The following is an 18073-nucleotide window of genomic DNA, read 5'->3' on the forward strand; positions in this document are numbered from 1 at the left end:
TTAATAGGTGGTCACTCAAAAGACCCTTTAGAAAAATTAAGCCCTGGAAAATATTCAATTAATTCTTACCTCGCATCAAGCTAAAGCAAAGCCCAAAGCAGACATACTGAAATGCATAAGCTCATATTCATCAATGCCAAAGGAGCTGATATATTAAGTACTAAAAAGAAAGACAATTAGAGACAAAACAAGGAGTAGCAGAATTTCCACCACACAATACTCCTAAAGAGACAGAAGAGCACAGCTAAGTTCACTAAGAACCAGATCAACAGATAAACCATGACAGATAACAATTATCTTATTAAGTTAGTTAAATATCAGCAATGCTCCATGGCCCTAATGAAAGAGAAAGTATTTTTCTAGTGACAAATAAGTATGTAATAGTTAATATTTATTGATGTTTCCTGTATGATCTATTCTCCATGGATTATCCCATTAAATGCTCATAATGACCCTATGATGTAGGTACTACTACTAGTCTTACTTTACAAATATGAAAGCCAAGGTATAGAGAAGTTAACTAAACTAAGATCATAACATGCAGTGGAACCCAGAACAAAGCTGAGTCCAACCCTAGAGTCCCCACTTATCCCTCAGAGGCAAAAAAACCCATCGACGTTTCTTGGTAAACACAATATTGGTTTTCTAAACTCTATTTAATTATGAATATATCATTGGTCATCATTAAAGTATAAAAACATACAGTGTAACAGGTTTTCAACCACTTTGTTGGTCTCCAGGCAATCACTTTTTTGGTCTCACTCACTCACATGCCACATAGTAACCCTAATCACAACTCAGTGACGGAGCTGAAGAGGAAATAGCAAGGAGCTGCTCCTAATATACTCCTAGGAGGTTCTGCCTCACCTTGAGAATTCCAGAGCATACGTACCTACACCTTTATTTGTAAGCAGTACTACTTCTGACTCCACCCAAATTTTGCTTATGGTTCCAACAGATTTTTTTAAATGTATATTATTCAAGGATTTTGCCACACAGTTCTTTCATACAAGACTCACATGAAAAAATATGCAGACATCATCACATACGTCATATCAACTCATAATAAAGAAAACTGAATTAATAAAATATAATAGCATGCTATTTTTTTCAGGTTTAATCTGTTTCATTCAGCAGCAGTAATGATATCTCATATTCTAGCACCTTGGAAAAATTTAAAGAAGGATTTTTTTTGGAGGACTGCTAATAAAATTATCATTGACATTTTAATTAAAAAAAGAAATGTATGTAGAATAAACAGGACGCTTCCTGGAACAGTCTGCAGTGGCTGCTCCATTGCTTCTTTGTACAGTCTTGGTAAATTATGCAGGCTCTCAGTAGATAGAGCAGCTGTATTTCACTGTCTTCGGTAATATAATCTACATTTATCACTATTTTAATTAAGTGGATTCTTAATTTGGTACTCTCATTGCAAAGAAAAAATACCTTATTCAATTTTTTTCTTTGGTGGACAGCATCTTGCCAGTCTTCTAAGCCAGAATGTAATTTTAAATATATTCCTTACAGTAACTGGTCATTACTTTCAGAGGAACTACCATATTTGGTTACTAGGAATTTGTTCCTTTTCAAGCTTAAAACATTGGTTCCTTCTTTATAGTGATAAAAAGATAATTTTACAATTCTTAGTTTTAACCCAAGTGATACACAAAAAACAATAGGTGGTTTATTATAATATGACATTCAAGATTACTCAAAAGCAAGACAAAACATAAATAAGAACTTTACAAGAAAACAACAATTTACTGAATATTGAGAACATTCAATTCCAAAGTTCTTTGTGTAAGATTATTTTTATCATCAGGTCATTTGAAGTGTCTAAATCTAAACCAATCATTGTGGAATATAACAGCTTTTAATCATACTGAAGACACGTTCCAAATATTTCTCATTCATTTCCCATAATTATTTGCAATTATAACAATGTTTTATTTTAAAAAAATTAAATTGATGAATTATGCCAGAAGTATGTTTGTTTTAATTGGTTCACAGAGAAACAATTACTTTACTATTAGATGGCTTCATAAAGCTGCATTTTTATGCATGAGGTGTCTGAAATCAACAAGGGAAGGCCTGGTATTCAAAAAATTCTGTATTCAGCACACATTAATTGAACATCTTTTATGTGCCAGGTACAGAATTAGGCACTATGAATTCAAACCAAAGTAAGACAAAGCCCTTACACAAAACAAAAGGAGTGTATGTACACACATGTACATAAACTGTACAGGACCAAGTGGCTTTTAAACTCTGTTGCTTTGAAAGAGAGGGACTCTAGGTCCCCATCTCCATTTCAACCAGAAAAGCTCCATTTTCATCTATTTTACACACCGGTCTTCTTCGTAACTGCTGGAGAAAACAAAAGCTGTATAGCTAGAAAACACAAATAAGGGCTTTAGACTATTATTACTAAGAACCCAGATAATTGATAAAGTATGCTGTGTCCTAAGTGGTTTCAGATACACTCAAGGGGAAAATTTTAAATTTCTGTTTTGTTTTGTTTTTTTTTGGGTTTTATCATCGGTTTTCACATGTTGCTAAATATTGGTTTGTGGGTAAATTTCTACTAAAATAAAGATTCCAAATACAGTTTAAAAGTTTGGGAATGAGGTATGTAGGGAGTTGAAACTGAATGCACAACTCATTATGTTAGTTCACATTACCAAGAAATGCTATCCCAACTTTCAGATTCACATAAATCCAGAAATTGCCAGATAGGACTTTCAAAATCCAAAGTGCATTAAATGTGTTCTAGATTCTAAAACTTCCTTATATAAAACAAAGCCATTTATTTTTCCTACTGTGGTTTTGGAAATAAAGTTACCATTTGAGCATCTCTACTAACCTGGCCAATTTAAATATATTATCTCTAACACCTCACAAAACATCAAAGGATAAGGTGTTTTAACTCCCATTTTATAGAAGAGAAAGCAGCCACAGGGGTTAAGACGTGTTCAACACTACATAGCGAATACACGAAGAAACTAGGACTTGGGCCCATGATCTTTTTATTAAAACACTTTCAGAAGCAAAATAAACTTAATCCATAAAATTTTTCTCTTCTAATCTTATCTAAATATGATGCCTGCTTTTATTATCCATAACTTCACATCTAGTTGTATTTTACAATGAAAAACTTAGCTATCAATATATACAATCAAAAAGGTAACCAAAAAAGAGAGAAAAGGAAATCTAAAATTTAAATCAATGCTAATGAATGACAAACACTTTAGTCATTGTGTAACTCCCTTGGTTTGAATTTAAATAATGTCATGTATAACGCCTGGGTTACACAATTTAGGAATAAATAGAAGTCAAATTTTAGGCAGCCCACTCAGATTCTAATTAAATAGAAAAAACAAGTACAAAGGAACTAAATTATTTTAAAGAAATACTCCTATCAGAGTTCAACTTCAAAAAGATATTTCATGAACAGACAGTATAGCCTGTAAGATTCCATCTTTCTCAAATTACTCTGATGAACGTCTGATAAAACTTGAGATTTACCAAGGGATAAAAAGAAGAAGCAGCCAATAATTCTAAATGAAAAGTCAGAATGGTCTTTTGTTCTCTTTGTTTAAAGTAAAGCCACTAGTGAAAACAAGAATGTCTACTTAGGAAAAGGAGTCTCTTGTTTGAACAAAATTAAATTTAAATGTCCTGCTTCTTACCTGAACATTTGAAATCATCTACATCTGTCTAATGTTCACTAAAAGACTATAGAGGGCACTGTTGCATCAGCTTTGAAGCTTTACAATAGAGGCTGAGAAAAAGAAAACTGTCTATAATATGCAATTTCTCTAAAGGGTCAAATGCATGGAAATCTACTAAGCCTGATATAAAGGGGAAAAAACTAAAATGTATGTTTTTCTAAAATAGGCCGGACTTCAATGGGGGAAAAAACTTAACAAAAACAACTGTCAAATAGAGAAGACTGCACTGCACACACATTTTGCTTTTCCCTTTGTAGTGCTTTCATGAGAAAGGTAACTAATCATAGCACCTCCTTATCCATTGGAAACAGCACCCCATTGCAGAATCCTCTTTACAATCAATAGGAAACTGAATGTGGCACCTCATGCAATCCTTCCATAATTCTATCAACAGAAAGAATGCAGCCTGTTTGCATACTTTTGTCTAAAAGGCCAATTCCATTTGTCCCCTCTTGGATAAAATGACAGCTACAGATCAATCACTCTCACATGAAAGTAAACATGGTACAAAAAAAAAAAAGCAAAGAAGAAGAATCAAAACTGAAATCCTTGCCTATTCTAAGCATAATTTTATTACACATAAAACTCAAAGCAAAATAGAAAACCAAGTATTTCCTCATAGACATGCATTTTGTGCTATTATACAACAGTATCAGGATGTAAAATACATAAGTTACATCAAATAATAGTCACGAATCTTACCTTTACATATGGACAGCACTTAATTAAGTTCCATATATTTTCTATTATCTCACATCATTCCTGTTACAATTTTTTGAAATTAAATCCAATTATGTAGTGTCAAAGGTTCTTTTAAAAAATATATACAATAAGAGTAGTATACACAGCATAAAGCTTCTTATTATACTACCACTTAATTTTTTTCCACTAAAATAATGCAAAAGTAAAAGGAGTTAAAATATCTCATTTTGGTAATTTGAAAATAATGTCCTGAATTGCTGAACCTCTGTAGAAACATGGACATTAGCTGTGAGAATTATAATATCATGATCAAACCAAGCAGAATATGTACAATGAAAAAAAAAAGATCCTCCGTTAATGCATATCTAATCACACCACCATATCACATATTAGATAAATCCGCATTAATACAGGTACCATAATAAAACTACGGCCTCTAATAAAGAAACCCAAATTCCCTGGAAAAACAGTATACAACTCATTTTGTCACTCTCAAAATTCCAGAGAGATTAGCACCTTCTCTGAAATCAAAGTGCAGAACTGTGAAAGTGTTAAAAATTCTCCAGTAATATGTCAACCTACTCATAAATCAAAAGGAGGGGAAGGGGCTTTAGATGGTATGTAGATTTCATTTGATTACAAAAGCTCCAGTTTAACGAGTTATTTTCAGCCAATAAAAGTCAAAAAGTAAAGCATTGTTAAAGTGGCTGGTACTGACTCTGAGGCTTTACTTCTTAACTGAAATGCTACTTGAGTATTGCTCCTTTAAATTATTAATTTATGAGTTCTGCTTAGTCTCCTCCTAAGGCAAGGCAGTTTTAGTTCTAGGTATGGTGAATGCATGTAAATAAACAGAAAGCTTTTATAATGGTCCTGTAATTCACTAAACATAACAACCCTTTTTAATGAATGTTGAATGTACAATCCTATGAACCAACTTTATATAAATAGACTATCATTTAAAGAATCTGTAAGATCCTATAGGAAGTAAATGAACAAATTCAGAAAAATTAAACATAGGCTGATTACTTTTCATTGATCTAACAAAATTAATGCTTACAACAGAATCAAAGTGCTGATGGGACTATGAAGAGTTGTGTCCACTTTTGAAGAAATCTAAGAGAAATTGTCACGAACTGTGAGAAAATGTATTTGTAATATTGCTTTTCATCTACTACAGGATGGCTGCAAAGAAAAAAAAATCAGGTAATGTATTTTTAATATGCAGGATATTTAACTAGATATTTTAGTTTACTATTGAAAGAGAGCAGCATATTAAAATCAATTTTAGTCAAGTTTAATTTATGCAAAGCTTGATTGTGAGCAATAGCTGCTAAAAGGATGCAACATTGTTGATTCATATACAAGCATTTTACTTGACTACATTGGATAATAGCAGTGTTCCTAAAGGAGTATAAAAAGCAAAGTGATTAGCAGTCATTACTGTTAATTAGTGCTCACATTACATTCCTTGGGATGAATCTCCTTTAAGTTGAATACACGGAAAGTTTATTTTTGAAGGTTTGCCAAATCTTGCCTAGGTAAGTACTGAACTAAGCCGTCAACTACCAGCAAGCAGAATGAAAAACAGGGACGGATCAGCATCCAATTAGTATGTCTAAGTTTTTAAACAGGAAAAGGGTTGAGGGGAATGAGTAAAACTGGAAACTCATACTTCACATTTTGCAATCTCACTGATAAAAGGAGGAAATGTGTGTTTATCAAACTTGCTGTGAGTGCACAGTTCATTTGGAGTCCTGTAAACAATCGCCTGGCTGCCCACTTCCAAATGCATGTGAAAATCTTGGAGATTCAGAGCATCATATTCAGCAAGCAAGGTCACTCTAGTGATGCCCTGGAAATGGGAAATTAGGAAAATGTGGCAATCAGAGGTTTAGGATTGACCAGAAAAAGCCCTGAGGCTGGATTACCATCTTTCACCACCAGTCAGACTGTCTCTGCTTATTCAGTATTAATACAACAGGACTGCAAGAAAATGAAAATAACTCTATGTACCTAACTGTGACAATGGCTTTCTTGTTTAGAAAACGATAGATATGTGTCACAGCAATAAAATAAAATCAAATAATCTCTCACATACAAGCTTTCAAGAACCAACTCTGAAAGAAAACAGGCTCCTCATGAACCTTCAAAAGGACCTGGGGAATGGCTGACATCCTGTTGATTTGATAACCAATAGGAAACATTTCTTTTCCCTCAATATCATTCAGTGCATTTTTAAGTAGATGCCAAATATTCAACATGGAAGCTTCAAAAGCAATATATCCTCATTAGAGAAAACACCAACGAGCTAAATGAGCAAAATTACACTCTTAATTCTGCCCACAGACCTAAAATATATCCTACAGATATTTTTCTATGCACGTACTTACACAATGCATTGCAGAAAAATGTTGTTATAGCATACAGAGTATTCCCTAATCTGTTTCCTTCTCTTAAGAATATATAGACATATTTCTGCAAGTTCATTTTTAATGCCATACAGCATCCCACTGTATAGACACGTCATAATTTACATTGCCAAAGATTTCTAAATCTTCAAGTATATCTTAAATTATTTCCTTAGTTATAAATTCCCCAAAGCGGAAATGCTTATTACAAGAGTGTATTTTTTTGTGTCTGATGAGTTTTGTCAAATTACCATCCAGAAACATTGAACCAATTTACAGGGCTGCTAGCAGTACATAAGGGTATCTGTTTCTTCACAACCATTATTATTTCTTATTTCTGTCAAAGTGATATTCGCGTTTTCGAGTTAGCAAAGTTAAACATTCTTTTTTTTTTTGGTCATTTGAATGTATTTCTCTGTGAAATGCCTGTTCATACCCTTAGCCCATATCTCTATTTGGAGACATGCTTTTATAATAATATCCAAAATTAGTGAGGAATTCCCCACTGAATATTAATCCCACCAATAAGAGATTATTTTAAAGAAGAGATATTAATTGTATGGACATTAAAAGATCCTATTAAGGTTGGTAACTTTACATGAACCTATTTTATAACATTATATTATAGAACAAGACTTCCCAACTTATCCAAAAGAAAAGAAAATTAAAACTGAACTGGGATTGCAAATGTATCTCTGAAGCTATGTTTGCTTTCCATAAATGGAAAAACTTATGATACTAAGTTGGCATCATCAGCAATGTTTTGTTGTTCTTTTTACTGTTCTGTTATTCCAAGGAACAATCATGAGCATATTAAAATTGGAATTGTTTTACTAGCTATTATGATAAGTCAAGAAAGGAGACTGTAACTATGGATGATAGACAAGTTCCTCATGCTATTATCTTGAATCAAGAATTTAATTAAAATGTGTCACTTTTGAGAAAAGCACTAAGTGTAAGACAAAATGAAAATGTCCCCTCCACCCATCCAAATCAATTGAATTTAGGGCCTCTTCTCACAGAACCATGGAAGTGGCCAATACCCAAATTACTAATTCCTAATACATTTTCAGAAACAGGTTTAGATTAAAATGCAATTTCAAACCACAGATCATGCTTTTTTTTCTTTTGCAAACAAATCAGTTTAAAAACTTGCAAAGCTATTACCTAGAACAATGTTTCTCAAACTGTGTTATAAACCACTTTTTTTTTACATTTCCAACCCTTCAAAGATAGAAACTTGTAAAATACAACAAAATGAATTAAAAGAATAAAATTGTTAAAAGGTACAAAACACAACATCAAATTTTATTATTAGATTCAAAAGAAATAAAATTACTCTTTCATATTACTCTAAAAGTTTCTAAATGCTTGTTTTCAATTTCTCTCTATATCTTAGCTTGAACAAAACACTTCATGGACTAGCACCAGGCTAATCCCTAGACCACACTTTGAGTAGTAATTATTTAAAATTATTCTGAGAGCTCTGAAACAAGATCAGACACAGGTAGATCACTTTGATCCCTGACTTAATAATCCTAACCCCTTATTAAACCATATGCCTTCCCCTCCGCCTCACTGTCAATTTACACATACCTTATTGGTTTATGTATGCACTATATACGTACTGTAATATAGTAATATCTGCATGAATTAACACAAATGCAATTCTGGGAGGCAGCAGAACATAGTGATTAAAAGTACATGTTCTACCACTTTTTAGCTGTGTAAACTTGGATGAGTTACTTAACCTCTCTGTATCTCAGTTTACTTATCTGCAAAGGGTTGATGTAAGGATAAAATTAGAATATATGTATATAGAGCTTATAGCAGCACCTAGAAGATAGTGCTACATAAATTGCAATTATAATTACAATAAGACACAGATAACTGAAAGAAAATCACATGGTTCTGGGTTTTCCAGCAATCAATATAAAGAGGAAACTTTAAGTTGCATGATTTACAGTGTTCATGCAATAAAAACTGTCAAATAGTTATGGTAGGGCTAAACTATTACAAATACTAAGTCCTGAGAGAAATTTCACCCTTGGATTGCCATAAAGTTGACTATGTGATATAAAAATTCTTCACATCATCCCTGGAGCAAATACTCAACAAAAAAATGTGAATATTTCTTATGGACAGGACACCATGATGAGCACTGAAGAGTATCCAAATTTGAAAACATTCAGTCCTTGCCCTCATGAGGTTATAGACTAACAGGGAGCATATATTACAAATGCAAATAATTATACAAAACGAGGCATAATAACTACCCACAGAAGTAAATAATGCAATAGAAATTGTTAAAAACAAAAGCTACACTTGAGGAAATCAAGAGCAATGCCTTGATTACATCCCTGTTCTTCTCTCCTTCAACATAAAATATAAAGGCTGTTTAGAGCAGGCCATGTCCCCAAGCCCATTGTCCCTTCCCTGGCCCCCAACACTTCTTACCTGAAATTTAAGATGCTTTATACTCCCTTTTCTTTTAGATCTTAATGTCTTTCTTGAGAAGTGCACAGTATACTCATCTGCTCTCAGGATCTACCTCATGTGACTCTTCACTCTTTGGAAGCCCCAGAAGACCCATCTGATCTCATAGCACATAGCATAGCATGGGTTACAAACTCAGGGGACAACTAATTATTGAGTATTCATGAATACTCCCAGGCTACAAGGCTTTCTGAAAGCGATGGTTAAAATAGTAGCTGTTAAACTTTTGAAAAGAACAGACCACTGTAAGATGATGACAAAAATTTGGGCACCCTGGGCAACATGGTGAAACCTCACCTCTACAAAAAAATTCAAAAATTAGCCGGCCTTGGTTGCATGCACCTGTAGTCCCAGCTATGCAGGACGCTGAGGCAGGAAGATGAACTGAGCCTGGGAGTTCGAGTGTGCAGTGAGCTATGGTCACAGCACTACACTCCAGCCTGTGTGACAGAATAAGACTCCATCTCAAAAAAAAAAAAAAAGAAAAAGAAAAAAAATTTGTCCTCTCCCAGAAAAACTTACACCTACAAAAAATTTGCATAAAATTTCAGAGTTCAAGAATACCTCTCCCTTCCAGATTAATAAATCCTATCTTAAAGTAGTGCATTATCATAGATGAAATCTACTAGTCTGATCCTTATTAGCTTTCTGTGATCAAGCCCAGGATATATGACCACTGAAAATCAGAAGAACTTGGATAGGGGTTAAAGAAGTCACAAGAAATGGCTATCAGGCCAATAAAAATGTTTAAAGAGATAAATAATGAAAGGCTCAAAGGGAAGATCATGGGTTATTTATTAAATGATGATTGTTCTCCCTCCCTTCCCCACCTCCCTGCAAAATTATTACCTAGGAAAGAATCCACAAGAGAACTGGTCTTAAAATAGACCATGGGGCATTTCAATGGCTCCAGAACCAATCTTAAAGTACAGAGCACAGAAGAATCAGCAAATTCTGCACAAGAAAGAGAAATAAATGTCTGATAGTTTCTGCCTCTTCTGATTGTCAATGTCTTTTGATAGATATCTATGGGGATCAATATTAGTAGAATTTTGTCAAAGTTAGATAGGCTTAATTTTGGTAAGTTTAACAACTGCTCATTGAGCACCCACTGTGTATGAGGACACAAAGTGACCACATGGCTCAGCACTGTATACAAATAAGTATGGCATAATTCTGCTGGTGTTGAGAGTTAATTGCTTTTACATACAGGAGCACAAATGATAGCCCCATTCTACTGCCTCTGAAGAAAGAATCGTTTTGTTGTTGTTGTTGTTGTTTTGAGATGGAGTCTCGCTCTGTCGCCCAGGCTGGAGTGCAGTGGCGCCATCTCGACTCACTGCAAACTCCGCCTCCCGGGTTCACGTCATTCTCCTGCCTCGCAGCCTCCTGAGTAGCTGGGACTACAGGCGCCCGCCACCACACCCGGTGTATTTTTAGTAGAGACAGGGTTTCACTGTGTTAGCCAGGATGGTCTCCATCTCCTGACCTCGTGATCTGCCCGCCTGGGCCTCCCAAAGTGCTAGGATTACAGGGGTGAGTCACCGCGCCCGGCCCCATTTTTAAAATCTTTTAATTCATATACTCCAAAAAGTCTGAATTTTCCAAACTTGGTTCATCTAACTTTCACACTTAAGTCCTTGCTTAAGGCTTTCTACAAATGAGTTCACACAAAATACACTGCTTAGATTTTAAAGACAAACATGGAGTTAAAATTCTAAAAGAACATGCCAAAATAAATTTTAATGGAAAAAATCACCTATTAGAACCACTGATATCTTTAGGTTAACCCTCTTTATCTCCTTTTGAAACGGCCCATGCCTCAGTTAACTAACATAGGAAACTAGAAAACGTTAATTCTACATGTCTCTTGGAAGGCTGAATTATCTGACTGAAGAAGTCTAAAACAGGCTAAGAATGGCCCAAAATTATAGGCAACAAATGTAGAAGGATCAATTCAATCCAATCCGTAATATAAATTTACCCCCATTGAAACCTCTTTCACAACTGAACATTTACCATTCGTTTTCTTCTCTGCATTAAATTACTAATAAAGTCAAGAAGAATTACCCTCATCTCAATGTCCACTTGTAGCTACCACTTAATATTAATATACTAATGGAATATTGTATGCAATGAAAAAAAATGACTTTACTAGATTATTCTGGAAGCTAGAGAATGAAGAAGACCTGAGGCTAAAATGAGGATGACAGGCTCTCAAATATATTCTTGTTTATTTTCAAAACAGATAAATAAGAAAAGAAGAAAGAAATATCCACATTTTATAGATGGCACAACTGTATTCCACAGGAGTAGAGTTTAACACAATGCCTGTTATAGTCTAGGAGCTGTATGGCGTTTCATAGGAAATAAAAAGAATGAAATATAATCCCTATTCCTCAAGTTACTTATAATCTTTAAACAAAACAAAACCCACAAGACAGATTTTTTTTAAATCACAGCTTTGTGTATTAAAATAGACTAAGTACTACAAGAGTTGAAATGTGACATGAGGGTTTAAGGAAGGAAGATACTATATTCAGTGGGGTGAATCAAGGAGGACATCAGGAAAGAGATGCCATGTAAAGGAAGGAGTTGGAAAGGAGAAGTTATTTCTGACTAAAACACAGCACTATTCAGGAAAGGGATGGACCATATGGAGAAGAATTAGTTCTGACAATAGCCTAGTTTAGATGGCACATAGCTTACATGTAGGATAATCTGAGAAAAGACAAAAAATAAACTGAAGTCATATTGCAGTGCACCTAGCAGAACGATGCTAAGCAACAAATGTCTGATGGAAAGAGAAATGTGATTAAATCTAAACTTTAGAAATATTCAACTCACAGGAGTTTAAAGGATAAATATAGGTGATGAGAGACTAGAGAAAGACCAGAAGTAAACTTTAAGGGGTCAATTAATTTACAGGTCTAAAGTCAGGTTCAATCTGTTATGATTCCCAAAAGGCTATAGAATCCATTATGACTTTATATTTTGCTTGATTTACCAGCATATATGTAATTGCTTATCAAACAATAATGCAATAATTTGAATTTCATCTATATAAATTATTTGAAAAGATATTAATATCATAGTTTTGCTTATTTCTGTGAATCCACACGAGGTGCTTTTAAGGAATAAGGATAAACTATTTCATTTGATATGCATTTCACATAACTCTATAAAGAAAATTTTAAATGATAAAAGAACAACCAAGACCAAAATTTATTAAGAATTGATTCTGATTAAATGAACCCATATTGATATGAAGCATCTTCTATACCATCCTTTACCAGATTCAAGAGATGACAATGACAGGATGCTATAAAATTTAGGATCATAATATCTGTAATATATAGCTATCATAATTCATTTTGATTACCAATATTGCTCAGTAAAAACTATATAAATTAGCTGTGGAATTGTCAGTTTACAAGGTACCTTATATAGACTCTTTGTCACTATTTATTTAAATACCATCATCAAATCCAATCAATCTCTGTAGAATGTCCCCTTTTCACCTTTCCCCTTGGCATTCCCCAAGTTCAGGTTCTCAAAATCTTTCAGATACCTAGTATCTTCGTTTTTAATTTGAACTCATCTACAGAGCTGCCTATAGCTAATCCATTTCTTGTATTATATTAGTGGTTCACCCTCATGACCATAAGAATTTATTGAGCAGTAAAAAATACACAATGTAACAGCATAGCATACACATATGTGCCTGTACATACCTATTATGTTACACAAAACGATAATTAACCTAGGTACAATGCACATTGATATTTTCTATTATATTCTAGGCTCTTGCATTTTTTATAAAAATAGTTGTCACTCATTAAATTGAGTTTAGAAAATACCACCTTAGGGGCTTTCCACCATCTGAACAATCCTTGACCTAAAATTTAAGACACTCTCTTTTTTTGGTATTAATCAACCATTACAGGCTTATTTTCCACTACTCCTCAAACTTTAAACCCTAAATCAAATTGAACACTCTATTTCCCTAATACATTTCATAATTTCCTGCTTACATGACTTTGGCTAAGAACTTCCCTTAATTTTTAACATTCTCTTAGCCATCCTCCAATGCCTGTCATCTGTCAAAATCCAAATAATCTTCAAGGATATTCTATTAGTCTGCTCTCGTACTGCTATAAAGAACTACCTGAGGCTGGATAGTTTTTAAAGAAAAGAGGTTTAATCAGCTCAGTTTTGCAGGCTGTACAGGCTTCTGCTTCTAGGGAGGCCTCAGGAAACTTACAATCATGGCAGAAGTCGAAAGAAAAGCAAGCACATCTTCACATGGCCAGCAGGAGAGAGTGAAGAGTGAGGTGCTAAACACTTTCAAACAACCAGATCTCAGGAGAACTCTATCATGAGAACAGCAAGGGGGAAGCCCACCCCCATGATTCAGTCACCTCTCACCAGGCCCCTACTCCAACACGAGGAATCATAACTTGACATGAGATATGGGTGGGCACACAGAGCCAAACCGTATCAGGTATCAAATGTAACTTGCCCGTAAGGCCCTTCTGATCCCCCAAATGGGATTTTTTCACCCTCTGAACTTCCATAACCCTTTAATTGCATGCTCTAATGGCAACTGTACCTTGTATTAATTTCTCCGTGTATGTGTGTTATCCTTTCAGGGTCTGTGAGGGCAAAGACTATGTCTCATACATGTTTTTACTTTCCAATACTGATACATTATAAGCATTGAATTAATGTTTGACAAATGAAAGAATAAGAGGATTAAGAAAAACAGTAGTAGTATAGGTTAAAATTAATAGGAATGTCAAGGTCAGCTAAGATATTTATTCAATTCCTCTTTATTCACTCAATATTGTCCCACATCAGCACATCACAGAACAAGCTCCTATTAAACCATTTCTAATCAAAAAAACAAAACAAAACAAACAAACAAAAACTCATCACTAAGTATTTATTGATAATATCTTTTTTTGGTTATTTAATGATTTAGGCACTACAAATCTGCTGACTGAAGATGTTCCCAATTTAAAAGGCAAAGTTGTTATAAAAATATCAGTTCAGGATCTATTACTGTGAGACCACCAATAAAGTCACATGCTTCAAAACTATACAACAATAAAGAAATAAAGAATTTATGCTTATCAATCTGGATAATGTATTCTCAGTCATTTAATAACAATATGGCAAGACAAGATAAACTACAGGCCTAGAAATGAAGTAGAAGACTATAGGACAGAGACCCACACCTAGCATCCCAGACAACACAACTCCAGAAGGAGACATCTACAAAAGGTTTCTTTGAAAATAAATGGTAGCATAGGAAAAAAACAAAAACAAAAAAAACAAAAACAAACAAACTAAAAAAACCAACCAGTCAAAAGGACACAGACACTAGAGATTGAAAATATAAAGAAAGAAATTTGAAAGAAAAGTCAAAAATACACAACACAATGTAAGATATATAGAGTAGATGAAAAGATAGGAAGAAATCCATAGTTTATAGAAGAGAGGAATATAGGATATAAAAATAAGCCAACTGATAAATTTATAGAGAGGCACTGACTCTGGGAAAAGATAAATACGAAGGGTATATATGTGCATGTGCAATATATACACACAATCACTGATACCAAGTGGAGAAAAGTTCAAGGTTGAAGAGACAGAATGATCATTTTGCCAAAATGAGGGAGTCACATTTTCTAGGCTTTAGGGGGAATTTACAGATGAAGGCTTTGTACCTGTGATAAGTTTAGGAACTATAGTAATTGACAAATATGGTACAACATTTTATTTCCAGACAGATCTTCCATCATGTACTTCCTCATGCATGCTTGACTTTATCATCTGAAAGGGCCAGATATGGCACAGCCTCAATAAAACTGCACTTGGGAGTGAAAATGACACTGGTATGTTCCAATGCCAATTCTTCCTGTTTAGAGTCCAGAATCAATACTAGAAAAGCATTTCTTATGCCAAGGGACCAGGTTTAATGTCCAAAATCTTGGGAACTGAAAGGGCTTGAGGCAAGCTGTGCAATTCTGAGGAGCCAGGAGCAATTTGTACAGGGCTGTGTGCCTGTTTAATTAATGCTATGTCTGGGTCCTCCCTGAAAATCTTAAGTCCATCTTATATGTTTCTCCCACTCCAAACCCTTCAGATTTGCCATCTCAGGTTTTTCCCTCATGAAGTGAAGTGAAAAGAGATCCACAAAGTAATTTTCCACCATCATCAGGTTTTCTAAAATGCATATACTAAAAATAATTTGAAAGAGTTTCTGCTCAGCATTTTCATAAAGTAGTGTGCAGAAGGAAACTATTCTTGGTACAGTTAGTGGTTACACTGATAGGATGCCTTATTTTGAAAACTTCCACTATGATGCCCATTCCATTTATTATGATATTAAGCTTCTACGTAGAAAACAAAAGACAAAATGAATTTGCCAATGGTTTTACATCACATATCATAGTAACATGGCTCCCCTGTATTAGATAATTACAGTAAATTTTTTTTTTTTTTTTTTAGGCAGAGTCTCGCTCTGTCGCCCAGGCTGTGGAGCATAGCGGTGTGATCTCAGCTCACTGCAACCTCTGCCTCCCAAGGTCAAACAATTCTCTCACCTCGGCCTCCTGAATAGCTGGGATTACAAGCACGCACCACCACGCCCAGCTAATTTTTGTATTTTAATACAGACGGGGTTTTCCCATGCTGGCCAGACTGGTCTTGAACTCCTAAAAGTGGTCTGCCCGCCTCGGCCTCCTAAAGTGCTGCGATTATAAGCCATAAGCCACTGTGCCCGGCCTAGGTTGGAATAATTTGATACTTTTTTTTTTTTTTTTTACTAAACTTATTCTTTTAATATTCAATATTCTTTTAAGAGCCTCCATATGTCAGGAACTCTGCTAGGACAGATACAAAATGAATAGCACTATCATGTTTTTCAGGTCTCACAATCTAGCAAAAGCGACAGCCACAAAAACAATCCTAATAACGCAATGAGACCCACAGTAGAGTTATAGACAAGCTGCCATGGAACAGAAAGGAGGAAGGTAAATTAGGATAGGTTTCACAAAAGAATATGAGGTGAGAAGGGGTTCTCCAGGAGGACAAAGAGATAAGCATAAAGAAAAGCACAGCCAAAGACTCAGACATGAAAAGCAATCTCCTAGAAACCTAATTAGTTCATTATAACTTGATCCCAGAGGTGCTTGTATGGGAATAGCAGGACCAGACTAGTAGGATTGCCAGGGCCTCTTCTTAAAGAGCCTTCTGTGTTAGCCTAATGTGTTTGGACTGTATCTTAATCATGGGTCATTTAAGCATTTATACACATCAGCTGCCAATAACTTAGTAGAAGAGGTGGATGGAACATAGGGCAATACTGCAGGCAAGTTGATTAGGAGGCTCTCACACAGTACAGATGAAAAACCAGTAGTGGTGAGAATGAAGTCAAGGGGTCAGATTTTAGAAGTCATACCAGCATTATCTATAATAGCTGGAGCTATAATGGTGATGGTTGAGGGGGATGGAGTGGAGAAAGAGACTGAGAAAAAATAGAAGTCTCACAATAAGGCCTAGGTTTTGACTTAGATGATGAGGTAAATCATGATACTTTTAATTAAGGAAATACAGAATATGGAACAAGTTTGTGTAGGAACATAACAAACAAGTTTTGAATTTGTTTAGTTTACCATGCCTGTGGAATATTAAGGTGGAAAAATCATGAGCAACTGAATATACAGGTCCTTAACTACAAGCTCACTGCTTCAGCCTCAATGTCCAACTGTTTTTGAAAAAAAAAAAGGGGAGGAGGAAGGAAAAAAGTGAGGAAGGGAAGGAGAGAGGGAAGAGATAAGAGATTAAAAAAGAAGAATTGGCTGGGTATCGTGGCTAACACCTGTAGTCCCAGCACTTTGGGAGGCCGAGGCAGGCAGATCACCTCAAATCAGGAGTTTGAGAACAGCCTGGACAACATGGCGAAACCCCCGTCTCTACTAAAAATACAAAAAAAAAAAAAAAAAAATAGCCAGGTGTGGTTGCGGGCGACTGTAATCCCAGATACTCAGGAGGTTGAAGCAGGAGAACTGCTTGAACCTGGGAAGCGGAGGTTGCAGTGAGCTGAGATCGCGCCATTGCACTCCAGCCTGGGTGACAAGCGCCACACACAGTCGCAAAAAAAAAAAGGAATCATCTAGGATGGTTTCCAAGTTGAAACCTACACATTTTTAGGAAACATGTTACTCTTTGCCCCCCTACCACAGTTCACCTTTCTACAGGCAACAGCCTGATCTATATTTGGAGATTAACCTTCCTTTACTTCTAGGAAACATATTCCCAGTAATCATGATTCCATCTCTTAGTTTAGGAATGACATACAATCTAGGCCTACCCAATCAAAGTCATCTTCTCCCAACCACAACTGACTCGTGAATGTGTTACATGTCAGATCAGTTAGATTCTGATTTAAGCTATTTAAAATGAAAACTGGAGCTTTTCCTACTATATTTTAGCCAAGAAGAATACAACTGGGAGCCATCCTCTAATTACAAGGTCCTGACTGAGAAGAGAGTCTACAGAAAGTAGAGGTAAGAGAGAAACAGAAAACAAAACAAAACAAAACAAAAAAATCTTGACTTTGATTATAAAATTTGGGTCCTATATCTAGTTATTTTGAAGTTAAACTTACCTTTAGATTTCTGTCAATAATAAAAAATAATTTTAGTTATTTTATTATTAAATTTA

General features: G+C 35.0%; 1 protein-coding gene across 2 annotated transcripts in view; it reads right to left on the minus strand.

Annotated features, from left to right (window-relative positions):
• DPH6 (diphthamine biosynthesis 6) overlaps positions 1-18073 on the minus strand; it is a 178529-nt gene that overhangs the window by 144568 nt on the left and 15888 nt on the right. The window contains exon 4 of one of the 2 annotated variants that reach the window (XM_017894295.1): positions 4284-6288. The exons of the other annotated variant lie outside the window; for it this stretch is intronic. Coding sequence (XP_017749784.1) covers positions 6103-6288 — 186 coding nt within the window. The 3' untranslated portion in view covers positions 4284-6102. Of the gene's footprint in view, positions 1-4283; positions 6289-18073 lie in introns of those variants that run through there. 2 annotated transcript variants of the gene reach the window in all.

This window comes from Rhinopithecus bieti, unplaced genomic scaffold (genome assembly GCF_001698545.2).
Source record: "Rhinopithecus bieti isolate Rb0 unplaced genomic scaffold, ASM169854v2 scaffold_23748, whole genome shotgun sequence".
Classification (NCBI taxonomy): Eukaryota; Metazoa; Chordata; class Mammalia; order Primates; family Cercopithecidae; genus Rhinopithecus; species Rhinopithecus bieti.